Below are 21,562 nucleotides of genomic sequence, written 5' to 3'. Positions count from 1 at the left end.
TGTCTCTCTAACGTGGGACATGCGATGCCGGATTCTGTGTTCAGTTTTGCTCCCAGAAAAGTAATACTGCGGCCTGGTAGAGGGTTGGACGTCTCCCAGTTGATTGTGAATCCGAGATTGGTCAGCAAGGAAACGCACTTTCTTGTTGACTTGTGTGCTCCTGTGTAAGTCTTTGCCTTTATTAACCAGTCGTCTAAGTATGGAAAGACCTGGTGCTTTCTTCTCCTGAGAAAGGCTGCCACTGGTGCTAGGCATTTGGTAAATATTCTTGGGGCTGATTTGAGCCCGAAGGGAAGGACGCGATATTGATAATGGCTCCCGGCTACGGTAAATCTCAAATACTTTCTGTGGGCAGGGTGGATTGGTATGTGGAAGTATGCGTCCTTGAGGTCTAGCGATGACATAAAATCTCTTTGATTGAGACGCAGAAGGACGTCTTGCAGGCTGATCATTCGAAACGATTGCTTCTTTAGGTATACATTTAGTTGCCTTAAATCGAGGATCGGTCTCCAATCCTTCCGCTTTTTTCGAATTATGAAGAACCTGGAATAAAATCCTGTCCTCGTTGATCCCGAGGCACCTTCTCTATAGCTCCCTTGAGAAGGAGCTTGTAGACCTCTTCTTTGAGTTGTTGAGGGTATCTTGAAGGAGTCCTGCGGGGAGGGTTGGAGGGAGGTTTCTGGACAAATTCTAAAGTATGGAACTGTTCCACTAATTGTAGGACCCACTTGTCTGACGTAATGGTTTGCCATTGACTGAGAAATAAGGAAATTCTTCCGCCCAGGGTGACAGGAGGAAGACTGGGCGTAGCCGGCGCCTCGAAAACATCAGGTTCTACAAGCTGAATCTTTAGCAGGGCGGGTTGAGCGTCCACGGCCTGCCGGTCTATTATAGGCTGGTTGAGTCGGTTGTCTTTGGGAATAGTATGGCCGAAATTGTGGTGAAGATGATGGATAGGAAGAGTATCTCTGTTGTTGATATCCCCCTCTGTAAGAGGGCTGGCCGCGCCCCCTAGGACGAAAGGACGATTTCCGATATTGCAGGGTCCCTAGTGACCTTACAGTGTCCGTGTCCGTTTTAATTGACTGTAGGGCTTCGTCCACATGTTTCCCAAATAACGCTTGGCCATCAAAGGGTAAGTCTAGGATCTTATTCTGGACGAAATGAGGTGGCTTTGAGCCAGCCCTGTCTTCTTAGTACAGCAGCACCTGCAAGCTGTCTGAAAGCAGTGGTCGCTATATCCATTGCACAGTCTATAAGCTCTGCAGACGTGCGTTGACCCTCTTGCACAGTCTTATTTGCCTCTGATTTTACGTCTTTCGGCAGTTGATTAATGAAAGGTGCAATATCCGCCCAAAGCTGTCTGTCGTATCGAGACAAAATAGCCAAGGAGTTGGCAGCTCTAAGCACTAGGCTGGCCATAGAAGAGAATCTTTTTCCTATGTTATCTAGCCTTCTACCCTCCTTATCTGGGGGCGCGGAAATCGGAGCAGAAGGATTCTTTGATCTTCTTTGAGCCGCTTGAGCTACTACCGAATCTGGAGGAGGATGGCCTGTCAAGCATGTTGGGGCATCATCAGGAGCTTTGTATTTCTTATCCAGATGTGGTAAAACTGCTGTGACTGTTGCTGGATTAGTCATGACTTTAAGGCCTTCTTCCCACAAGTAGTTCACCATCAGGATGGAGCGCACAGACTTCTGGAAGGGCTCTTTAAAATCATAAAGGAAACAATCTGTTTGCTTCGTAGGTAGCGGTAATGCAAAACGCTTGGCTGCCCTCTATAAGAGATTGTGAAAACCTCCAATGTCCTGAGGTGGAGACTCCACCTTCGAATGAGAAGGAGAAGATGGAGCAGGAATAATATACTCGTCCCACTCTGAGTGAGTATCTATGAGCTCTCCTTCTTGATCTCCTTCTGAAATGTCAGTGTCTTGGGGAATTGTCATGTCTGGGGTGGCCACATCTGTGAGATGCAAAGACGTTGGTCTTTGATGTGGAGTAGAAGGACCAGAAATGGGCGATGGATGAGGCTGTTCTCCTTGTGGAGGAAACCTTCTGTTATAATCCACCAACATGGCTCTAAGGCCAGTAAGCAGGTCGGAAGGGATATACGTTCCCTGTTGATACTGCTGATGCTCCAAAGAAGCCTGGGGATCATAAGCTTCCTCATATTCCTCCTCTTCCTGATATTTTACATTCAATTCAGAGGGGCTGTGGGCTGTACCAAAAGGCCCATCTTCATCTGAATCTTCATCTCCCTCCAAAAGATGTACTGGTACCAGGGAGGATACCTTACTAGGTGAAGTGTGGGTTGGAGTTAATTTTTCTGTTCTTTTTTTATATTTTTCCATCGTCGACGGTGTCATCGACGATCTTGTCGACGTGTAAACTGACTTTGTCGTAGACGGTGCCGTCGACGCTGGACGCACTGTTATTTTAATAGCCGCAAGCTTCACCGACGAGTCTACCGTTGACGGAGTCGTTGTCGACGGTAAAGCGGACACTGACATCAGCGCCGTCGACGATGACGAGGTGTAGACGGTCGTCGACGCTGAAGTCGTCGTTGTAGTTCTCGTCGACGGTGGTGTACTCATCGACTATGTCGCCGACGGAGCCGTGGACGATGGAACACCTAAAGTAGCTGGAGTCGTCGGCAATGCGCCCACCGACGGTGCCGTCGACGGGGAATCCGTCGACGAGGCCTTTTTTCCAGTCACAGAAGATGGCTTTTTGAAAGGCACAGATGGTGGAACAGATGAGGATTTCCTGTGCCTCTCAGAACTGGAAGAATGCCTTTTCCCCTCCTTACTTGAGAGTTTAGTTGGGGAAGAAGATGGGCTGCGACCCTTATAAGACCCTGAGGCAGTCTTTTTGAGGGCTTTCCTTGAGGTTTGTGAGGGAGATCTAGAGCGTGATTTTGCCCTTTTAGTTGATCTCTTGGATGTTGATTCCTCACTCTCAGAATCAGAAACTGGATCCTTACTATGTTTCAGTTTCTGCAGCCATATTAATAATCTGCATTCTCTATCCTTTAAGGTCTTAGAAGAAAAAGTACGGCAAATCTTACAGTCCTTGGCTGAATGATCTGGATAGAGGCAGTAAATGCAATCTTGATGAGGATCTTCAGAATGAAGTCTTTTCTTCCCACAAGTCTTGCAGTCTCTAAAGAGACTTTTCTTTTCCTTGTCAGACATAGTTGAAAAATAGCTGACAAATCCAAATAAATGAGTTTCTCTGAGAGAAAAAGAGCTGAATAAAGGTGTGAAAACAGAGCAGATCTCTGAAGAGACTCCCTAGCACGACGTGCGGTAGAAAATCTGAGGTGCTAGAGCTTCTCTCAGGAGGTTCTGAAGGGTGCTGTCGCCTGATTGGTGGAGGATCAAGTTTGGTCCTTTTTCACAAAATGACTGATAGACTATCAAATTGAAGAGGCCTAGGGCCTTTTTCTCTTCAATATGTTTTAACATTACTTATGAAAATTATACCGGGACTCCCATCTCGACGACTGGGAATGATTCAAGCATGTGAATCTATGAAAGTTCCAATACTGGAGTAACCAGACTTTCTTTGAGACATTATTTCTTTCTCAACGAAAGAAACAGCAACGATAACTGTAACCACGCAGAGTAGTAACAGTAGCTCCCTCGAAGAATAACCGTCGTTAGAATGGCACGGAAAAAAGGGAACTGATGTCGGCGAGGACCTCTTATTGCCTGTATGACGTCAGACAGCGTTGCGTGGGCAATTGTGACGCCCTCGTCGACGTGCGGAAGCTAGGAAGAAGATTTCGGTCGACTGCTGGCGCAGGGGGAGAATTCAATGAGTGAGGAATCCACAGGTAGTTGTATCCATCAGAAAGGAGGACTAACAAAAGTTTTCCGGATCTAACCAGTAGATGGTAGAATAGTGTACAGCATGTTAATCCAGAAAAAAACAGTGCTGCTAAATTATCCCCTTTACACTTGCTGTTTGGTCCAAAACGCATACCCTTCATCACAAACATTTATTTCCGGGGTGTAAAGAAATGGCTCCCTGTTGCAGTTACCCCCCACTTTTTGCCTGATACTGATGCTGACTTGACTGAGAAGTGTGCTGGGACCCTGCTAACCAGGCCCCAGCACCAGTGTTCCTTCACCTAAAATGTACCATTGTATCCACAATTGGCACACCCTGGCATTCAGATAAGTCCCTTGTAACTGGTACTTCTAGTACCAAGGGCCCTGATGCCAAGAAAGGTCTCTAAGGGCTGCAGCATGTCTTATGCCACCCTAGAGACCCCTCACTCAGCACAGACACACTGCTTACAAGCCTGTGTGTGCTAGTGAGAACAAAATGAGTAAGTCGACATGGCACTCCCCTCAGGGTGCCATACCAGCCTCTCACTGCCTATGCAGTATAGGTAAGACACCCCTCTAGCAGGCCTTACAGCCCTAAGGCAGGGTGCACTATACCATAGGTGAGGGTACCAGTGCATGAGCACTGTGCCCCTACAGTGTCTAAACAAAACCTTAGACATTGTAAGTGCAGGGTAGCCATAAGAGTATATGGTCTGGGAGTCTGTTTTACACGAACTCCACGACACCATAATGGCTACACTGAAAACTGGGAAGTTTGGTATCAAACTTCTCAGCACAATAAATGCACACTGATGCCAGTGTACATTTTATTGCATAACACACCCCAGAGGGCACCTTAGAGGTGCCCCCTGAAACTTAACCAACTATCTGTGTAGGCTGACTGGTTCCAGCAGCCTGCCACACTAGAGACATGTTGCTGGCCCCATGGGGAGAGTGCCTTTGTCACTCTGAGGCCAGTAACAAAGCCTGCACTGGGTGGAGATGCTAACACCTCCCCCAGGCAGGAGCTGTAACACCTGGCGGTGAGCCTCAAAGGCTCACCCCTTTGTCACAGCCCAGCAGGGCACTCCAGCTTAGTGGAGTTGCCCGCCCCCTCCGGCCACGGCCACCACTTTTGGCGGCAAGGCTGGAGGGAACAAAGAAAGCAACAAGGAGGAGTCACTGGCCAGTCAGGACAGCCCCTAAGGTGTCCTGAGCTGAGGTGACTCTGACTTTTAGAAATCCTCCATCTTGCAGATGGAGGATTCCCCCAATAGGGTTAGGATTGTGACCCCCTCCCCTTGGGAGGAGGCACAAAGAGGGTGTACCCACCCTCAGGGCTAGTAGCCATTGGCTACTAACCCCCCAGACCTAAACACGCCCTTAAATTTAGTATTTAAGGGCTACCCTGAACCCTAGAAAATTAGATTCCTGTAACTACAAGAAGAAGGACTGCCTAGCTGAAAACCCCTGCAGAGGAAGACCAGAAGACGACAACTGCCTTGGCTCCAGAAACTCACCGGCCTGTCTCCTGCCTTCCAAAGATCCTGCTCCAGCGACGCCTTCCAAAGGGACCAGCGACCTCGACATCCTCTGAGGACTGCCCCTGCTTCGAAAAGACAAGAAACTCCCGAGGACAGCGGACCTGCTCCAAGAAAAGCTGCAACTTTGTTTCCAGCAGCTTTAAAGAACCCTGCAAGCTCCCCGCAAGAAGCGTGAGACTTGCAACACTGCACCCGCCGACCCCGACTCGGCTGGTGGCGATCCAACACCTCAGGAGGGACCCCAGGACTACTCTAAGACTGTGAGTACAAAAACCTGTCCCCCCTGAGCCCCCACAGCGCCGCCTGCAGAGGGAATCCCGAGGCTTCCCCTGACCGCGACTCTTTGAATCCTAAGTCCCGACGCCTGGGAGAGACCCTGCACCCGCAGCCCCCAGGACCTGAAGGACCGGACTTTCACTGGAGAAGTGACCCCCAGGAGTCCCTCTCCCTTGCCCAAGTGGAGGTTTCCCCGATGAACCCCCCCCTTGCCTGCCTGCAGCGCTGAAGAGATCCCTAGATCTCCCATTGACTTCCATTACAAACCCGACGCTTGTTTCTACACTGCACCCGGCCGCCCCCGCGCTGCTGAGGGTGAAATTTCTGTGTGGGCTTGTGTCCCCCCCGGTGCCCTACAAAACCCCCCTGGTCTGCCCTCCGAAGACGCGGGTACTTACCTGCAAGCAGACCGGAACCGGGGCACCCCCTTCTCTCCATTCTAGCCTATGTGTTTTGGGCACCACTTTGAACTCTGCACCTGACCGGCCCTGAGCTGCTGGTGTGGTGACTTTGGGGTTGCTCTGAACCCCCAACGGTGGGCTACCTTGGACCAAGAACTAAGCCCTGTAAGTGTCTTACTTACCTGGTTAACCTAACAAAAACTTACCTCCCCTAGGAACTGTGAAAATTGCACTAAGTGTCCACTTTTAAAACAGCTATTTGTCAATAACTTGAAAAGTATACATGCAATTTTTATGATTTAAAGTTCCTAAAGTACTTACCTGCAATACCTTTCAAATGAGATATTGCAGGTAGAATTTGAACCTGTGGTTCTTAAAATAAACTAAGAAAATATATTTTTCTATACAAAAACCTATTGGCTGGATTTGTCTCTGAGTGTGTGTACCTCATTTATTGTCTATGTGTATGTACAACAAATGCTTAACACTACTCCTTGGATAAGCCTACTGCTCGACCACACTACCACAAAATAGAGCATTAGTATTATCTATTTTTACCACTATTTTACCTCTAAGGGGAACCCTTGGACTCTGTGCATGCTATTCCTTACTTTGAAATAGCACATACAGAGCCAACTTCCTACATTGGTGGCAGCGGTGGGATACAAGACTTTGCATTTGCTGGACTACTCAGCCAATACCTGATCACACGACAAATTCCAAAATTGTCATTAGAATGAAAATGTCACTTACCCAGTGTACATCTGTTCGTGGCATTAGTCGCTGCAGATTCACATGTTTGGCACAGTCCGCTGCCTGGTGTTGGGCTCGGAGTATTACAAGTTGTTTTTCTTCGAAGAAGTCTTTTTGGTCACGGGACCGAAGGACTCCTCCCTCTTTGGCTCCATTGCGCATGGGCGTCGACTCCATCTTAGATTGTTTTCCCCGCAGAGGGTGAGGATGGAGTTGTTTGGTATAAATAGTGCCCATGCAATGGAGTGAATATGTATGTATGATAAGAGTTTCTAATAATTATTTACAAATGTTCAGATGTTTAAGGTTTATGATCTACTTCTAAACGGCTACAGGCTTCCCGGGGAGGTGGGAGGGTACATGTGAATCTGCAGCGACTAATGCCACGAACAGATGTACACTGGGTAAGTGACATTTTCAGTTCGATGGCATATGTTGCTGCAGATACACATGTTTGGCATAGACTATAAAGCAGTTACCTCCCCTAAAAGCGGTGGTTTAGCCTGTAGGAGTTGAAGTAGTTTGGAATAATGTTCTTAGTACAGCTTGGCCCACTGTAGCTTGTTGTGCATTTAGTACGTCTACACAGTAGTGTTTAGTAAACGTATGAGGCGTAGACCAGGTTGCAGCCTTACATATTTCGCTCATAGGAATGTTTCCTAGAAAGGCCATTGTAGCACCTTTCTTTCTGGTTGAGTGTGCCTTTGGTGTAATAGGCAATTTTCTTTTGGCTTTAAGATAGCATGTTTGGATGCATCTGACTATCCATCTAGCAATGCCTTGTTTAGAGATTGGATTTCCTATGTGTGGTTTTTGAAAAGCTATGAACAGTTGTTTTGTTTTCCTGATTAGCTTTGTTCTGTCAATGTAATACATTAGTGCTCTTTTGATGTCTAATGTATGTAGTGCCCTTTCAGCCACAGAATTTGGTTGTGGGAAGAACACTGGCAATTCTACTGTTTGATTTAAATGGAATGGTGAGATTACTTTTGGCAGAAATTTTGGATTTGTTCTTAGAACTATTTTATTGTTGTGTATTTGAATAAATGGTTCTTGTATGGTAAATGCCTGTATTTCACTTACTCTTCTGAGGGATGTGATTGCAATGAGAAATGCGACCTTCCAGGTTAGATATTGCATTTCACAGGAATGCATGGGTTCGAAAGGGGGACCCATGAGTCTTGTTAAGACGATGTTAAGATTCCATGAAGGAACTGGTGGTGTTCTTGGTGGTATAATTCTTTTTAGCCCTTCCATGAATGCTTTAATAACTGGTATTCTAAATAGAGACGATGAATGAGTAGTTTGTAGGTAAGCAGATATAGCTGCGAGGTGTATTTTTATAGATGAAAAAGCGAGATTTGCTTTTTGCAAATGTAGTAAGTATCCTACTATGTCTTTAGTAGAGGCATGTACTGGTTGTATTTGATTGGCATGGCAGTAGTAAACAAATCTTTTCCACTTAGATGCATAGCAGTGTCTAGTGGAAGGTTTTCTAGCTTGTTTTATGACCTCCATGCATTCTGGTGTGAGGTCCAAGTGTCCGAATTCTAGGATTTCAGGAGCCAAATTGCCAGATTCAATGATGCTGGGTTTGGATGTCTGATCTGTTGGTTGTGTTGTGTTAACAGATCTGGCCTGTTGGGTAGTTTGACATGCGGTACTAGTGAAAGGTCTAGTAGAGTTGTATACCAAGGTTGTCTTGCCCATGTGGGTGCTATCAGTATGAGTTTGAGTTGGTTTTGACAACTTGTTTACTAGATATGGAAGGAGAGGGAGAGGGGGAAAAGCGTACGCAAATATCCCTGACCAATTCATCCATAGAGCATTGCCTTGTGATTCGCGGTGTGGGTACCTGGATGCGAAGTTTTGGCATTTTGAGTTTTCTCTTGTTGCGAACAAATCTATCTGGGGTGTTCCCCAAATTTGAAAGTACTCGTTCAGAACTTGGGGGTGAATTTCCCATTCGTGGACTTGTTGGTGGTCTCGCGAAAGGTTGTCTGCTAGTTGGTTTTGTATTCCTGGAATAAATTGTGCTATCAGGCGAATGTTGTTGTGAATCGCCCACTGCCAAAATTTTTGTGTTAGGAGGCACAATTGTGTTGAGTGTGTTCCTCCTTGTTTGTTTAGATAATACATTGTTGTCATGTTGTCTGTTTTGACAAGAATGTATTTGTGTGTTATTATGGGTTGGAAGGCTTTTAACGCTAGAAATACTGCCAGCAGTTCTAGGTAATTGATATGAAATTTTGTTTCGTGTATATCCCATTGTCCTTGAATGCTGTGGTGATTGAGGTGTGCTCCCCACCCTGTCTTGGAAGCATCTGTTGTTATAACGTATTGAGGCACTGGGTCCTGAAATGTCCGCCCTTTGTTTAAATTTTTGCTGTTCCACCATAGAAGCGAGAGGTATGTTTGGCGGTCTACCAACACCAGATTTTGAAGTTGACCCTGTGCCTGTGACCATTGTGATGCTAGACACTGTTGTAAGGGTCGCATGTGTAGTCTTGCGTTTGGGACAATGGCTATGCATGATGACATCATGCCTAGAAGTTTTAGCGCAAATTTTGCTTGTATCTTTTGGTTTGGAAACATAGCACTTATTAGCTTGTGGAATGCCTGCACTCTTTGTGGACTTGGAGTGGCAATTCCCTTTGATGTGTTGATGGTTGCTCCTAGATATTGTTGTGTTTGACACGGTTCTAGGTGTGATTTTGTGTAGTTGATGGAAAACCCCAGTTTGTGAAGGGTTTGTATGACAAAGGTGGTGTCGCTTGCGCATTTTTTTACTGTGTTGGTTTTGATTAGCCAGTCGTCTAGGTAAGGGAACACATGTATCTGTTGTCTCCTGATGTGTGCTGCTACTACTGCTAGACATTTTATGAACACTCTTGGTGCAGTTGTTATTCCGAATGGCAACACCTTGAATTGGTAATGTATTCCTTTGAATACGAACCGTAGGTACTTTCTGTGAGAAGGGTGTATTGGTATATGAAAGTACGCATCCCTTTAGGTCTAATGTGGTCATGTAATCTTGCTGTTTGAGCAGTGGAATGATGTCTTGTAGTGTGACCATGTGAAAATGGTCCGATATGATGTAGGTATTTAGTGTCCTGAGATCTAATATTGGTCTCAATGTTTCGTCTCTTTTTGGAATTAGAAAGTACAGGGAGTAAACTCCTGTGTTTTTTTGTTGTACTGGTACTAATTCTATTGCATCCTTTTGCAGTAGTGCTTGAACTTCTAGTCCTAAAAGTTCTAAATGATGTTGTGACATTTTGCGTGTTTTGGGGGGGATGTTTGGTGGGAAGTTGTGGAATTCTATGCAATAGCCATGGTGGATTATTGCTAATACCCAATTGTCTGTTGTAATCTGTTGCCAAGATTGGTAGAATTGGCTTAGTCTTCCCCCCACTGGTGTTGAGTGAAGGGGTTGCGTGACGTGAAAGTCACTGTTTAGGTGGAGGTGTTTTTGGAGTTTGGAATCTTCCCCTACTCCTTGGGAATTGACCCCCCCGATATCCCCTGAAACCTCCCCTTTGGAAGGAACCCTGATATGGTGTGGTTCTTGATTGTTGGCTGGTGGTGTCTGTGGGTTGGCCACGAAACCCCCCTCTAAATGGAGTTTTCCTGAAAGAGCCTCTGCTCTGCGGGGAGTAGAGTGCGCCCATGGCTTTGGCCGTGTCTGTGTCCTTTTTAAGTTTTTCAATGGCTGTATCCACTTCCGAGCCAAACAGTTGTTTCTCGTTGAAGGGCATATTAAGGACAGCCTGCTGGATTTCAGGTTTGAAGCCTGAAGTGCGTAGCCAAGCGTGTCTCCTTATGGTGACAGCAGTGTTGACTGTTCTTGCTGCAGTATCGGCTGCGTCTAGTGAAGAGCGGATTTGATTGTTTGAGATCGTTTGTCCCTCTTCCACTATTTGCTGCGCCCTTTTTTGGTATTCCTGGGGAAGATGGTCTACGAGAAGTTGCATCTCGTCCCAGTGTGCGCGGTCATATCTGGCCAGCAGCGCTTGTGAATTTGCGATGCGCCACTGGTTGGCTGCCTGTGACGCCACTCTTTTCCCTGCCGCGTCAAATTTTCGGCTTTCTTTGTCCGGAGGTGGGGCGTCGCCAGATGTATGTGAATTTGCTCTTTTGCGAGCTGCCCCTACTACCACAGAGTCGGGTGGTAACTGCGAAGTAATAAACACTGGGTCTGTGGGTGGTGGTTTGTATTTCTTATCCACCCTTGGGGTGATGGCTCTTGATTTTACGGGCTCCTCAAAAATTTGTTTTGCGTGCCGTAACATCCCTGGTAGCATTGGGAGACATTGATATTGGCTATGTGTAGCCGAGAGGGTGTTAAATAAGAAATCATCCTCTATAGGATCGGAATGCAGTTGGACATTGTGGAAGTCTGCAGCCCTAGCCACCAGTTGCGAGTATGAGGTACTGTCCTCTGGCGGTGACGGCTTTGTGGGGTATGACTCGGGATCGTTGTCTGGCACTGGGGTGTCATACAGGTCCCAAGCGTCTTGATCCTGATCGTCATGACTTATGGTAGTTTGCGCTGGTGAGTGCATTTGTGGCGGTGTTTGTGCCGGCGATGCCTGTGGAGGAGAGGGCGGAGGCGTGACTTTTTTAACCACTTTGGCTTGTGGTTGTGTGTCATCCTTTGGAAGTCCGATCCTTCTTTTCCTCATGATTGGGGGAAGGGTTGATATCTTCCCTGTATCTTGCTGGATGCACAGTCTCTTTTGTGTGTAGTCCGATTCTACACTGTGGAGCTCTTGTCCAAATTTGTGCATTTGGCCACTTAGTCCTTGTTCCTCTGAGTAGGATGAAGGTGTGGTATTTTTCGGCGCCGAGAGAGAATCTTTTTTCGGTTTCGGCACCGACAGAATTTTTGTTCCTTTCGGCAAGGATTCTCGGTGCCGATGTTTTTCGGTGCCGGTATCTTGTTTCTGTCTCTCGGAGCCGCTTTCTCGGCTCCGAGGTTGCTCCATGGCGGTCCCTCGACCGGAGTCGGGTGTCTTCGCTATGGGCGTGCCCTTTTTCGGCCCCTTCGACGGGTCGCCTGATTTATGGGTCGAGCCATGGCCTGTTGGCAGTGGCGTCCCCTGGGCTTTCGGTTTGTCGATGGATTTACTTTTCGACGTCTTACTCACAGTTTGTTGCTGTTGTTCGACGTCGGAGTCTCCGGATTCTGATTCCGGAACCGAGAATGTTTCCTCTTCGTCGTCGAAACGTTGTTTTGTCGACGTGGACGCCATTTGGTGACGCCTGGCTCTTCGGTCCCGGAGTGTTTTTCTGGACCGGAAGGCTCGACAGGCTTCACAGGTATCCTCCTTGTGCTCGGGGGACAAGCACAAGTTACAGACCAAGTGCTGATCTGTATAAGGATACTTACTGTGACATTTTGGGCAGAAACGAAACGGGGTCCGTTCCATCGGCTTCGATGTCGCACGCGGTCGGGCCGACCAGGCCCCGATGGGGGATCGAAACTGCCCCAAAGTCTTCCGATGATCGGTGTCGATGTACCTAACTATCCCGATACCGAACGGAACAATACCGACGCTTTCTTCCGAGATTCTGACTAACTTTCCGAACCGAAACACGGAGCGAAAAGGAATACGTCCGAACCCGACAGCGGAAAAAAACAATCTAAGATGGAGTCGACGCCCATGCGCAATGGAGCCAAAGAGTGAGGAGTCCTTCGGTCCCGTGACCAAAAAGACTTCTTCGAAGAAAAACAACTTGTAATACTCCGAGCCCAACACCAGGCAGCGGACTGTGCCAAACATGTGTATCTGCAGCAACATATGCCAAAGAACATTCATTTTTGCAATTTGAAAGTTTTCTAAATTCTTAAAAGTCCTGCTAGGGCCTTGTGTGTTAAGTCCCTGTTTAGCATTGTCTTTTTAGAGTTTAAAAGTTTGTTAAAAGTTTGAATTAGATTCTAGAAACAGTTTTAGATTCTTAAGAAAGTATTCCAACTCTTAGCAGAATAATGTCTGATACAGAGATGCAGGTGGTGGAACTCGACACCACACCTTACCTCCATCTTAAGATGAGGGAGCTAAGGTCTCTCTGTAACATAAAGAAAATAACCATTGGCTCCAGACCTACCAAAATTCAGCTCCAGGAGCTGTTGGCAGAGTTTGAAAAAGCCAACCCCTCTGATGATGACATCACAGAGGAAGAAATTAGTGACTTGGAGGCCAATGTCCCTCCTCCAGTCCTAAATAGGGAAAACAGGACCCCTCAAGTCCTGTCTCCAACTGTGTTAGTCAGAAATAGTGAGTCCCTCACAGGAGGGTCCCACATTTCTGAAATCACTGAGGATGCTCTCAGTGAAGATGACCTCCTGTTAGCCAGGATGGCCAAAAGATTGGCTTTAGAGAGACAGCTCCTAGCCATAGAAAGGGAAAGAAAAGAGATGGGCCTAGGTCCCATCGATGGTGGCAGCAACTTAAATAGGGTCAGAGATTCTCCTGACATCCTAAAAATCCCCAAAGGGATTGTAACAAAATATGAAGCTGGTGATGACATCACCAAATGGTTCACAGCTTTTGAGAGGGCTTGTGTAACCAGAAAAGTGAACAGATCTCACTGGGGTGCTCTCCTTTGGGAAATGTTCACTGGAAAGTGTAGGGATAGACTCCTCACACTCTCTGGAAAAGATGCAGAATCTTATGACCTCATGAAGGGTACCCTGATTGAGGGCTTTGGATTCTCCACTGAGGAGTATAGAATTAGATTCAGGGGGGCTCAAAAATCCTCGAGCCAGACCTGGGTTGATTTTGTAGACTACTCAGTAAAAACACTAGATGGTTGGTTAACTGGAAATGAAGTGTGTGACTATGTTGGGCTTTATAATTTGTTTATGAAAGAACACATTTTAAGTAACTGCTTCAATGAAAAGTTGCATCAGTATCTGGTAGACCTAGGTCCAATTTCTCCCCAAGAATTGGGAAAGAAGGCAGACCACTGGGTCAAGACTAGGGTAACCAAAACTTCCACTGGGGGTGACCAAAAGAAAGGGGTTACAAAAACTCCCCAGGAGAAAGTGGGTGACACTAGAAACAAAGAAAAAGAGTCCTCTGTAGGCCCCCAAAAACCAGAACAGGTGGGTGGGCCCCAAGACACAACCCAAAACAAAGGTGGGTACCAGGGTAAGAACTGGGATGCCACTAAGGCATGGCGCCACAACTGTAAGCAGTCTGGGCACCACACCAAGGACACTTCTTGTCCCAAAAACAAACCCCAGAACAAAATTCCAGGGGTAACCAGTGTAGCCATGGGAGATGACTCCTCAGATGAGGAGGTCTTCCTAGCCTTCAACTGGAAACAGGGCCCAACAGGTGAGTTGGAGATTCCAGAGGGAAGTAGACACTTCCACCACCTACTGGTGAATGGAATCCCAACCACTGCCCTGAGAGACACTTGTGCCAGTCACACTATTGTGCATGACAGGCTGGTGCTCTCAAACCAGTACATCCCAGGTGAGACTGCCAGGGTAAGAGTTAGCCTAGACAGGGTCACTAAGAGGCCTGTGGCTTTAGTGCCCATAGAAGTGGGTGGCACTCTTAGCTGGAGAAGGGTAGTAGTCAGTACAGACCTCCCCCTTGATTGTCTCCTTGGAAATGACTACCCAGAGGTTAGTCAGAGCCCAAGAGAGAAACTGGTCCAGTGCAAGTCCTCTCCCAAGGATTCTGGAAGTCCTGCCTCTGCAGTAAATGCAAGCAGGCCCCAGAAGAAGAAGAAAAGAAAACAGAGTAGGAAGGGTGGACAACCTTTAGCCAAGGTTACAGCAAGCCAAGGAGATTCTGCTCCAGTAGGGGAGAACTCCAAAAATGGCCCTGATAAAGTCCAACCTGACCCACAAGAAGTCCTGGCTCGTCAGGCAACTGTTAAACCTGAGTGGGTGGCTCCTCAGCTAACAGAAGAAAGAGTGGAAGAAGGGTGTTTACTACAAAATGTGGTAACCCCCCACTCTAATACAGCAGACAGGCACCCTGAACCCAAAGAAGCCTGTAACTTAGCCCCTTCCCTTGTAGGTGAAGAGCTAAAGGTGTGGTTCTGGGCACTGACAGCTGTCAGTGGCCTCTGCTGGGTGTTAGCCTTTATGGCTGCACTATCCTTGGCATGGTGGTCAGACCCCATGCCAAATAGCAAGTTAGGCCCCCTGACCCTGTTGGTCATGGTGGGGTTACTCCAGCTCTGGGTAACCTCTTTGGGTAAGCTAGGGATGACCCTGGCTAAGATAAGATTAGCAGAGGTGGATACCTCTAAACCCAAAATAAAAAGAATGGGTGGAGACATTGAAGAGGCAGACAAGAGGCAATTCAGACTAGGTCCTATCACTGTGGAAGTGGGTCAGTTCCCCAAAGGGAATGACCTGAACAGAAGGATGTAAGGCAGAGTAGGCCCTGCAACTAACCAGCCTATTTCTCCTACTCTTCCTCGCCTGACAGACTAGGAAGACTCTCCCAGCTTGGGCTGAGTCTCCTGGCCTGTGGGCTGGGGGGGGCTTGTGTAAAGAAATGGCTCCCTGTTGCAGTTACCCCCCACTTTTTGCCTGATACTGATGCTGACTTGACTGAGAAGTGTGCTGGGACCCTGCTAACCAGGCCCCAGCACCAGTGTTCCTTCACCTAAAATGTACCATTGTATCCACAATTGGCACACCCTGGCATTCAGATAAGTCCCTTGTAACTGGTACTTCTAGTACCAAGGGCCCTGATGCCAAGAAAGGTCTCTAAGGGCTGCAGCATGTCTTATGCCACCCTAGAGACCCCTCACTCAGCACAGACACACTGCTTACAAGCCTGTGTGTGCTAGTGAGAACAAAATGAGTAAGTCGACATGGCACTCCCCTCAGGGTGCCATGCCAGCCTCTCACTGCCTATGCAGTATAGGTAAGACACCCCTCTAGCAGGCCTTACAGCCCTAAGGCAGGGTGCACTATACCATAGGTGAGGGTACCAGTGCATGAGCACTGTGCCCCTACAGTGTCTAAACAAAACCTTAGACATTGTAAGTGCAGGGTAGCCATAAGAGTATATGGTCTGGGAGTCTGTTTTACACGAACTCCACGACACCATAATGGCTACACTGAAAACTGGGAAGTTTGGTATCAAACTTCTCAGCACAATAAATGCACACTGATGCCAGTGTACATTTTATTGCATAACACACCCCAGAGGGCACCTTAGAGGTGCCCCCTGAAACTTAACCAACTATCTGTGTAGGCTGACTGGTTCCAGCAGCCTGCCACACTAGAGACATGTTGCTGGCCCCATGGGGAGAGTGCCTTTGTCACTCTGAGGCCAGTAACAAAGCCTGCACTGGGTGGAGATGCTAACACCTCCCCCAGGCAGGAGCTGTAACACCTGGCGGTGAGCCTCAAAGGCTCACCCCTTTGTCACAGCCCAGCAGGGCACTCCAGCTTAGTGGAGTTGCCCGCCCCCTCCGGCCACGGCCCCCACTTTTGGCGGCAAGGCTGGAGGGAACAAAGAAAGCAACAAGGAGGAGTCACTGGCCAGTCAGGACAGCCCCTAAGGTGTCCTGAGCTGAGGTGACTCTGACTTTTAGAAATCCTCCATCTTGCAGATGGAGGATTCCCCCAATAGGGTTAGGATTGTGACCCCCTCCCCTTGGGAGGAGGCACAAAGAGGGTGTACCCACCCTCAGGGCTAGTAGCCATTGGCTACTAACCCCCCAGACCTAAACACGCCCTTAAATTTAGTATTTAAGGGCTACCCTGAACCCTAGAAAATTAGATTCCTGTAACTACAAGAAGAAGGACTGCCTAGCTGAAAACCCCTGCAGAGGAAGACCAGAAGACGACAACTGCCTTGGCTCCAGAAACTCACCGGCCTGTCTCCTGCCTTCCAAAGATCCTGCTCCAGCGACGCCTTCCAAAGGGACCAGCGACCTCGACATCCTCTGAGGACTGCCCCTGCTTCGAAAAGACAAGAAACTCCCGAGGACAGCGGACCTGCTCCAAGAAAAGCTGCAACTTTGTTTCCAGCAGCTTTAAAGAACCCTGCAAGCTCCCCGCAAGAAGCGTGAGACTTGCAACACTGCACCCGCCGACCCCGACTCGGCTGGTGGCGATCCAACACCTCAGGAGGGACCCCAGGACTACTCTAAGACTGTGAGTACAAAAACCTGTCCCCCCTGAGCCCCCACAGCGCCGCCTGCAGAGGGAATCCCGAGGCTTCCCCTGACCGCGACTCTTTGAATCCTAAGTCCCGACGCCTGGGAGAGACCCTGCACCCGCAGCCCCCAGGACCTGAAGGACCGGACTTTCACTGGAGAAGTGACCCCCAGGAGTCCCTCTCCCTTGCCCAAGTGGAGGTTTCCCCGAGGAACCCCCCCCCTTGCCTGCCTGCAGCGCTGAAGAGATCCCTAGATCTCCCATTGACTTCCATTACAAACCTGACGCTTGTTTCTACACTGCACCCGGCCGCCCCCGCGCTGCTGAGGGTGAAATTTCTGTGTGGGCTTGTGTCCCCCCCGGTGCCCTACAAAACCCCCCTGGTCTGCCCTCCGAAGACGCGGGTACTTACCTGCAAGCAGACCGGAACCGGGGCACCCCCTTCTCTCCATTCTAGCCTATGTGTTTTGGGCACCACTTTGAACTCTGCACCTGACCGGCCCTGAGCTGCTGGTGTGGTGACTTTGGGGTTGCTCTGAACCCCCAACGGTGGGCTACCTTGGACCAAGAACTAAGCCCTGTAAGTGTCTTACTTACCTGGTTAACCTAACAAAAACTTACCTCCCCTAGGAACTGTGAAAATTGCACTAAGTGTCCACTTTTAAAACAGCTATTTGTCAATAACTTGAAAAGTATACATGCAATTTTTATGATTTAAAGTTCCTAAAGTACTTACCTGCAATACCTTTCAAATGAGATATTACAGGTAGAATTTGAACCTGTGGTTCTTAAAATAAACTAAGAAAAGATATTTTTCTATACAAAAACCTATTGGCTGGATTTGTCTCTGAGTGTGTGTACCTCATTTATTGTCTATGTGTATGTACAACAAATGCTTAACACTACTCCTTGGATAAGCCTACTGCTCGACCACACTACCACAAAATAGAGCATTAGTATTATCTATTTTTACCACTATTTTACCTCTAAGGGGAACCCTTGGACTCTGTGCATGCTATTCCTTACTTTGAAATAGCACATACAGAGCCAACTTCCTACACGGGGCCACAAGAATAATGGTATTTGGTGGCATGTTCCACATATTCACCACAGCCACATAATCCACTATCCATTGCCTAACTTCAGATTTTAACATAAAAAAAAGTTTTTAACTCAAAAGGATCTAATATTAGTACAAAAAGGGCCATATTGGCACAGTCTTTCCAGAGGGTAACCGGTCAACTTTTAGGTGAAGATTGCTTCTATTAGGTATTACACTGGTACCAATTAGGTGAAAGGTTTGCCCAGACAGTATCGATGTGTGTTAAAATATCCAAATAGGGAAATGTTACATTTAAAGAATCCAGTGTTATTTTCCAGAAGTTGCATTTTCTTGGAATTTAAAAACAATTCTTACAGCAACATTTTAGTGCAAGAATATTTTGATTCCTTTTTGCATGGAAACATCAGGCAAAGTGGAAGTGTGAAAGCTCCAACAATACACTAAATCAAACTAGATGAAAAATAAATTGGGTAGAATTATAAGGGCATCAACAACAACAGACTCCATTTTGGAAGATATAATCAGGGAAAACCATAACTACTGCTAACCAACCAGTCAAACAAGATATGTCCTTACCCTTAAAAAAAACTCTACATCAGAAATATGTAACCTCTGCAAGCAAATATTGTGCCACTACAGAACACAAACCATCTCAGAACTACCTCCTCATGTCTGTAAAGTTGTACACAAACAACCATCTACAAAATCACTCAGGAATCCAATTTTAATGTTACCTTAAAATGGAATACTCGCCTCCAACCCCATATAGCAGAAAACTCTTGGGCCCAAGTCTGCACAAAAATTTTCAATACCCTTTTCATATACCTCACATCCTCCGGTATATTCCTTCTTCTCCCATTTACAACCCAAACCACATGAGCAGCACAATCTTTCTCTCACCTTGATCATCAGAAATCAAATGCGAAAAATACAGGCTATAATGTTGTTAGATCTAAAACTGTGAGCTCTCTATGGGATCACTCATCAGTTGTTTCCACTACTATTAGATCCACAGGTCTAATTTACTGTGTCTTCAGTCTCTAAGCAAGTTACAAGGCTAGTCTTCTAATGAAAATATATGCGTTCCCTTCTTTCACACCACAAAATTGCTACACTTAAAAAGAACCTTGAGGGATCAAATCACCCACATGACTGCCAAATTGCCATAACTTATTGACAAATATAGAAACCTTTGCTCCTACGACACCAAGACCATTTGCGTATTCTCCGGAAAAGAAAAGCAATATAAAAATGCAGAGCAAGAGAAAACAAGCAATCATTTCATGAAGTGATAGTTCTAGTATTATTGCAACTTGACATACTGGAATTGTGAAAATGAAACACAAATCCTCATATGTTAGGCCGACATGGACTACAAATCTATGAATATAGTCAAAGCTGCATTAGGGTCAAAGAGAGCTTCTCAACACAAGGTAATATGAGAGACTGATTGCAGCATTTCATATCCAACACTTTTTTTGTCCAACCCTACCAGTTGAAAACGAATGACTGGAGGATAACAATTTCGGCATGCACAATAGACACTATCTGTACTGTGACCACGCTGCAATGTAAAGTTACGGTAAAGCAGAACATAGTGAAATTGTTCTTACGTGCTCTATCTCAGACTTAAAAGGTTTGCTTTTCTTTTTCTTCTTTTTATTTTTGCCTTTTAGGTTTGCTTCCTCCGCCGAATTGGCCCAGCATTCCAAACAACTATCCCCATCATCATCATCTTTATCATCACAATGGTGAACACATGAATCTTCACCTACAACACAAAAGTCAGATCAGTAGATGACCTTAGTACAGCTCAGAACTGCAATGTCCAATTGCCTAATTTCAAGATTACCAGTTTCATCATGATTGCAAATTCCTTCTGTGCACGCTACATCTGAACCTTCTCGAGATCCCGTCTCACTACCCTCCATGCTAGAAGAATAGCCGCAATCACTACCATTGCAAAGAGGTGACAAACCTACACGAAAATAGAAAAAGCACAGATTAGTGGTAGTACCAATGTCAATTATTTCATGTTACACAAATTATACTTATTTTACTTTTCACTGGTCACCTTGTGGAAGGCAATGTTGATTACAAGTATAGTTTTCCAGTTTTTGAACCTGTAATACATTACTGTTTTGCATGGTGTAGACAAGAGACAAGGTAAGGAAACAAACATCTGCTCTGTAACTAAAAAAGGAATGATCTTGACTGGCAATGACAAAGCTATTCATAATCTGGTTTTCACTAAATGGTCACAAATTTTAAGAACCACTTTTTTGCTACAGTAGGCTTTTTGAGATCTGGAACCATGTAGAACCCATCTTTAGAATGAGAGAAAATGTATTATTCATTAGACAAGCTGCATTTTGTGTAAGATGGAGCCATTTAACACTTTTGCCTATCTTAGAGAGCTATCAACTTAACATTTAACAAGCTAACCCTCTAAACACATCCTTTTTTACACTAGGTCTACAGATTAAGAGTATAACTAAGGATAGTTGCATACGATCTCCCGTAAGAGCCAAGCAGCAATGGACTACGGTATTGTGAAGTTCGACTGTGTAAGCAGCATCTACTTGGGTCTATCTAACCACCTTTTGTTAAGACTGAAGGAGTTGCAGAATGACAGCACGGTTAGTAATACTCTGCAACCAGGGAGAGCACATTCCCACTGTTCTCTCACTGCATCTTACCAGCTGATTCATCTGCATACAGTGCAAAGTTTGTGTACTGCATTTATATAAGGGCCTGCCACAAGGCTCTCATGATTACTATCATCCTGTGCCATAAGGCTATGAGTGGCAGATAAACCACTTAACAAAAAACAATTAGCAAACATTATAATGATGTGAAAAAGCCGATGTTTTATTAGAAAATATTGTTTTCATTTTTATGTAGACATCATGGAACACGACAAAATCATCGCACAATTCGTCAAATGATACCCTTAAATAGCTAGATATACTAGGTCTGCTCATTAGTATAGTTCTTTAGCACCAATAAACTGGTACATGATGCGATGTGTCTCTTTTTTCAGACAGCAGCTCAAATCCAATATTAAACAATGAGCAATGTCATTGTGCTCTAATATATGTATCTTTCAGCCTCTCTGCTGATTTACAAGGATTAACAATTCTACTGTGAAAATATGTCTTAATAATTAAATATATTGCAACTGGCGTATTTGTAGGGTGCACGGTCACTATAAGGGATTTCTTGGTGCTACAGCAGACGTTTATTGTTATCCATCTGAACTTAATCAAACCAAGAAAGGTGAAAGGCTGATTAGAAGTTAGAATTGTCAGGATTATGGGTTCCTATGGGACTGAAAAGTAGTAACACTTTAGTGACAATGTTTCTCAGAGGCATCATCCCAGACATCAGGTATGGGGTTAGACACCGTATGCAAATGTTTACACCAAGAGGTCTACTGTTTTCAAGATGAGGAAAAGACATTGACTATCAGGCCCAATTTGCACTGATGTCGTGTGAAAGAACTGCCATGACTCAGGCCAGGAAAAAAAGCCTCCACTTT

At 46.1% G+C, this 21,562-nt stretch overlaps 1 protein-coding gene across 4 annotated transcripts in view; it reads right to left on the bottom strand.

Moving 5' to 3' along the window:
* GGNBP2 (gametogenetin binding protein 2) overlaps positions 1–21,562 on the bottom strand; it is a 389,041-nt gene that overhangs the window by 66,800 nt on the left and 300,679 nt on the right. For all 4 annotated transcript variants that reach the window (XM_069226555.1, XM_069226553.1, XM_069226554.1 and 1 more), the window contains 2 exons: positions 19,874–19,999; positions 19,635–19,792 (listed from right to left, as the gene is read on the bottom strand). In XM_069226555.1, coding sequence (XP_069082656.1) covers positions 19,635–19,792; positions 19,874–19,999 — 284 coding nt within the window. The remainder of the gene's footprint in view (positions 1–19,634; positions 19,793–19,873; positions 20,000–21,562) is intronic.

This window comes from Pleurodeles waltl, chromosome 3_2 (assembly GCF_031143425.1).
Source record: "Pleurodeles waltl isolate 20211129_DDA chromosome 3_2, aPleWal1.hap1.20221129, whole genome shotgun sequence".
NCBI classification, from domain to species: Eukaryota; Metazoa; Chordata; class Amphibia; order Caudata; family Salamandridae; genus Pleurodeles; species Pleurodeles waltl.
This window is presented reverse-complemented; position numbering and strand designations above follow the sequence as displayed.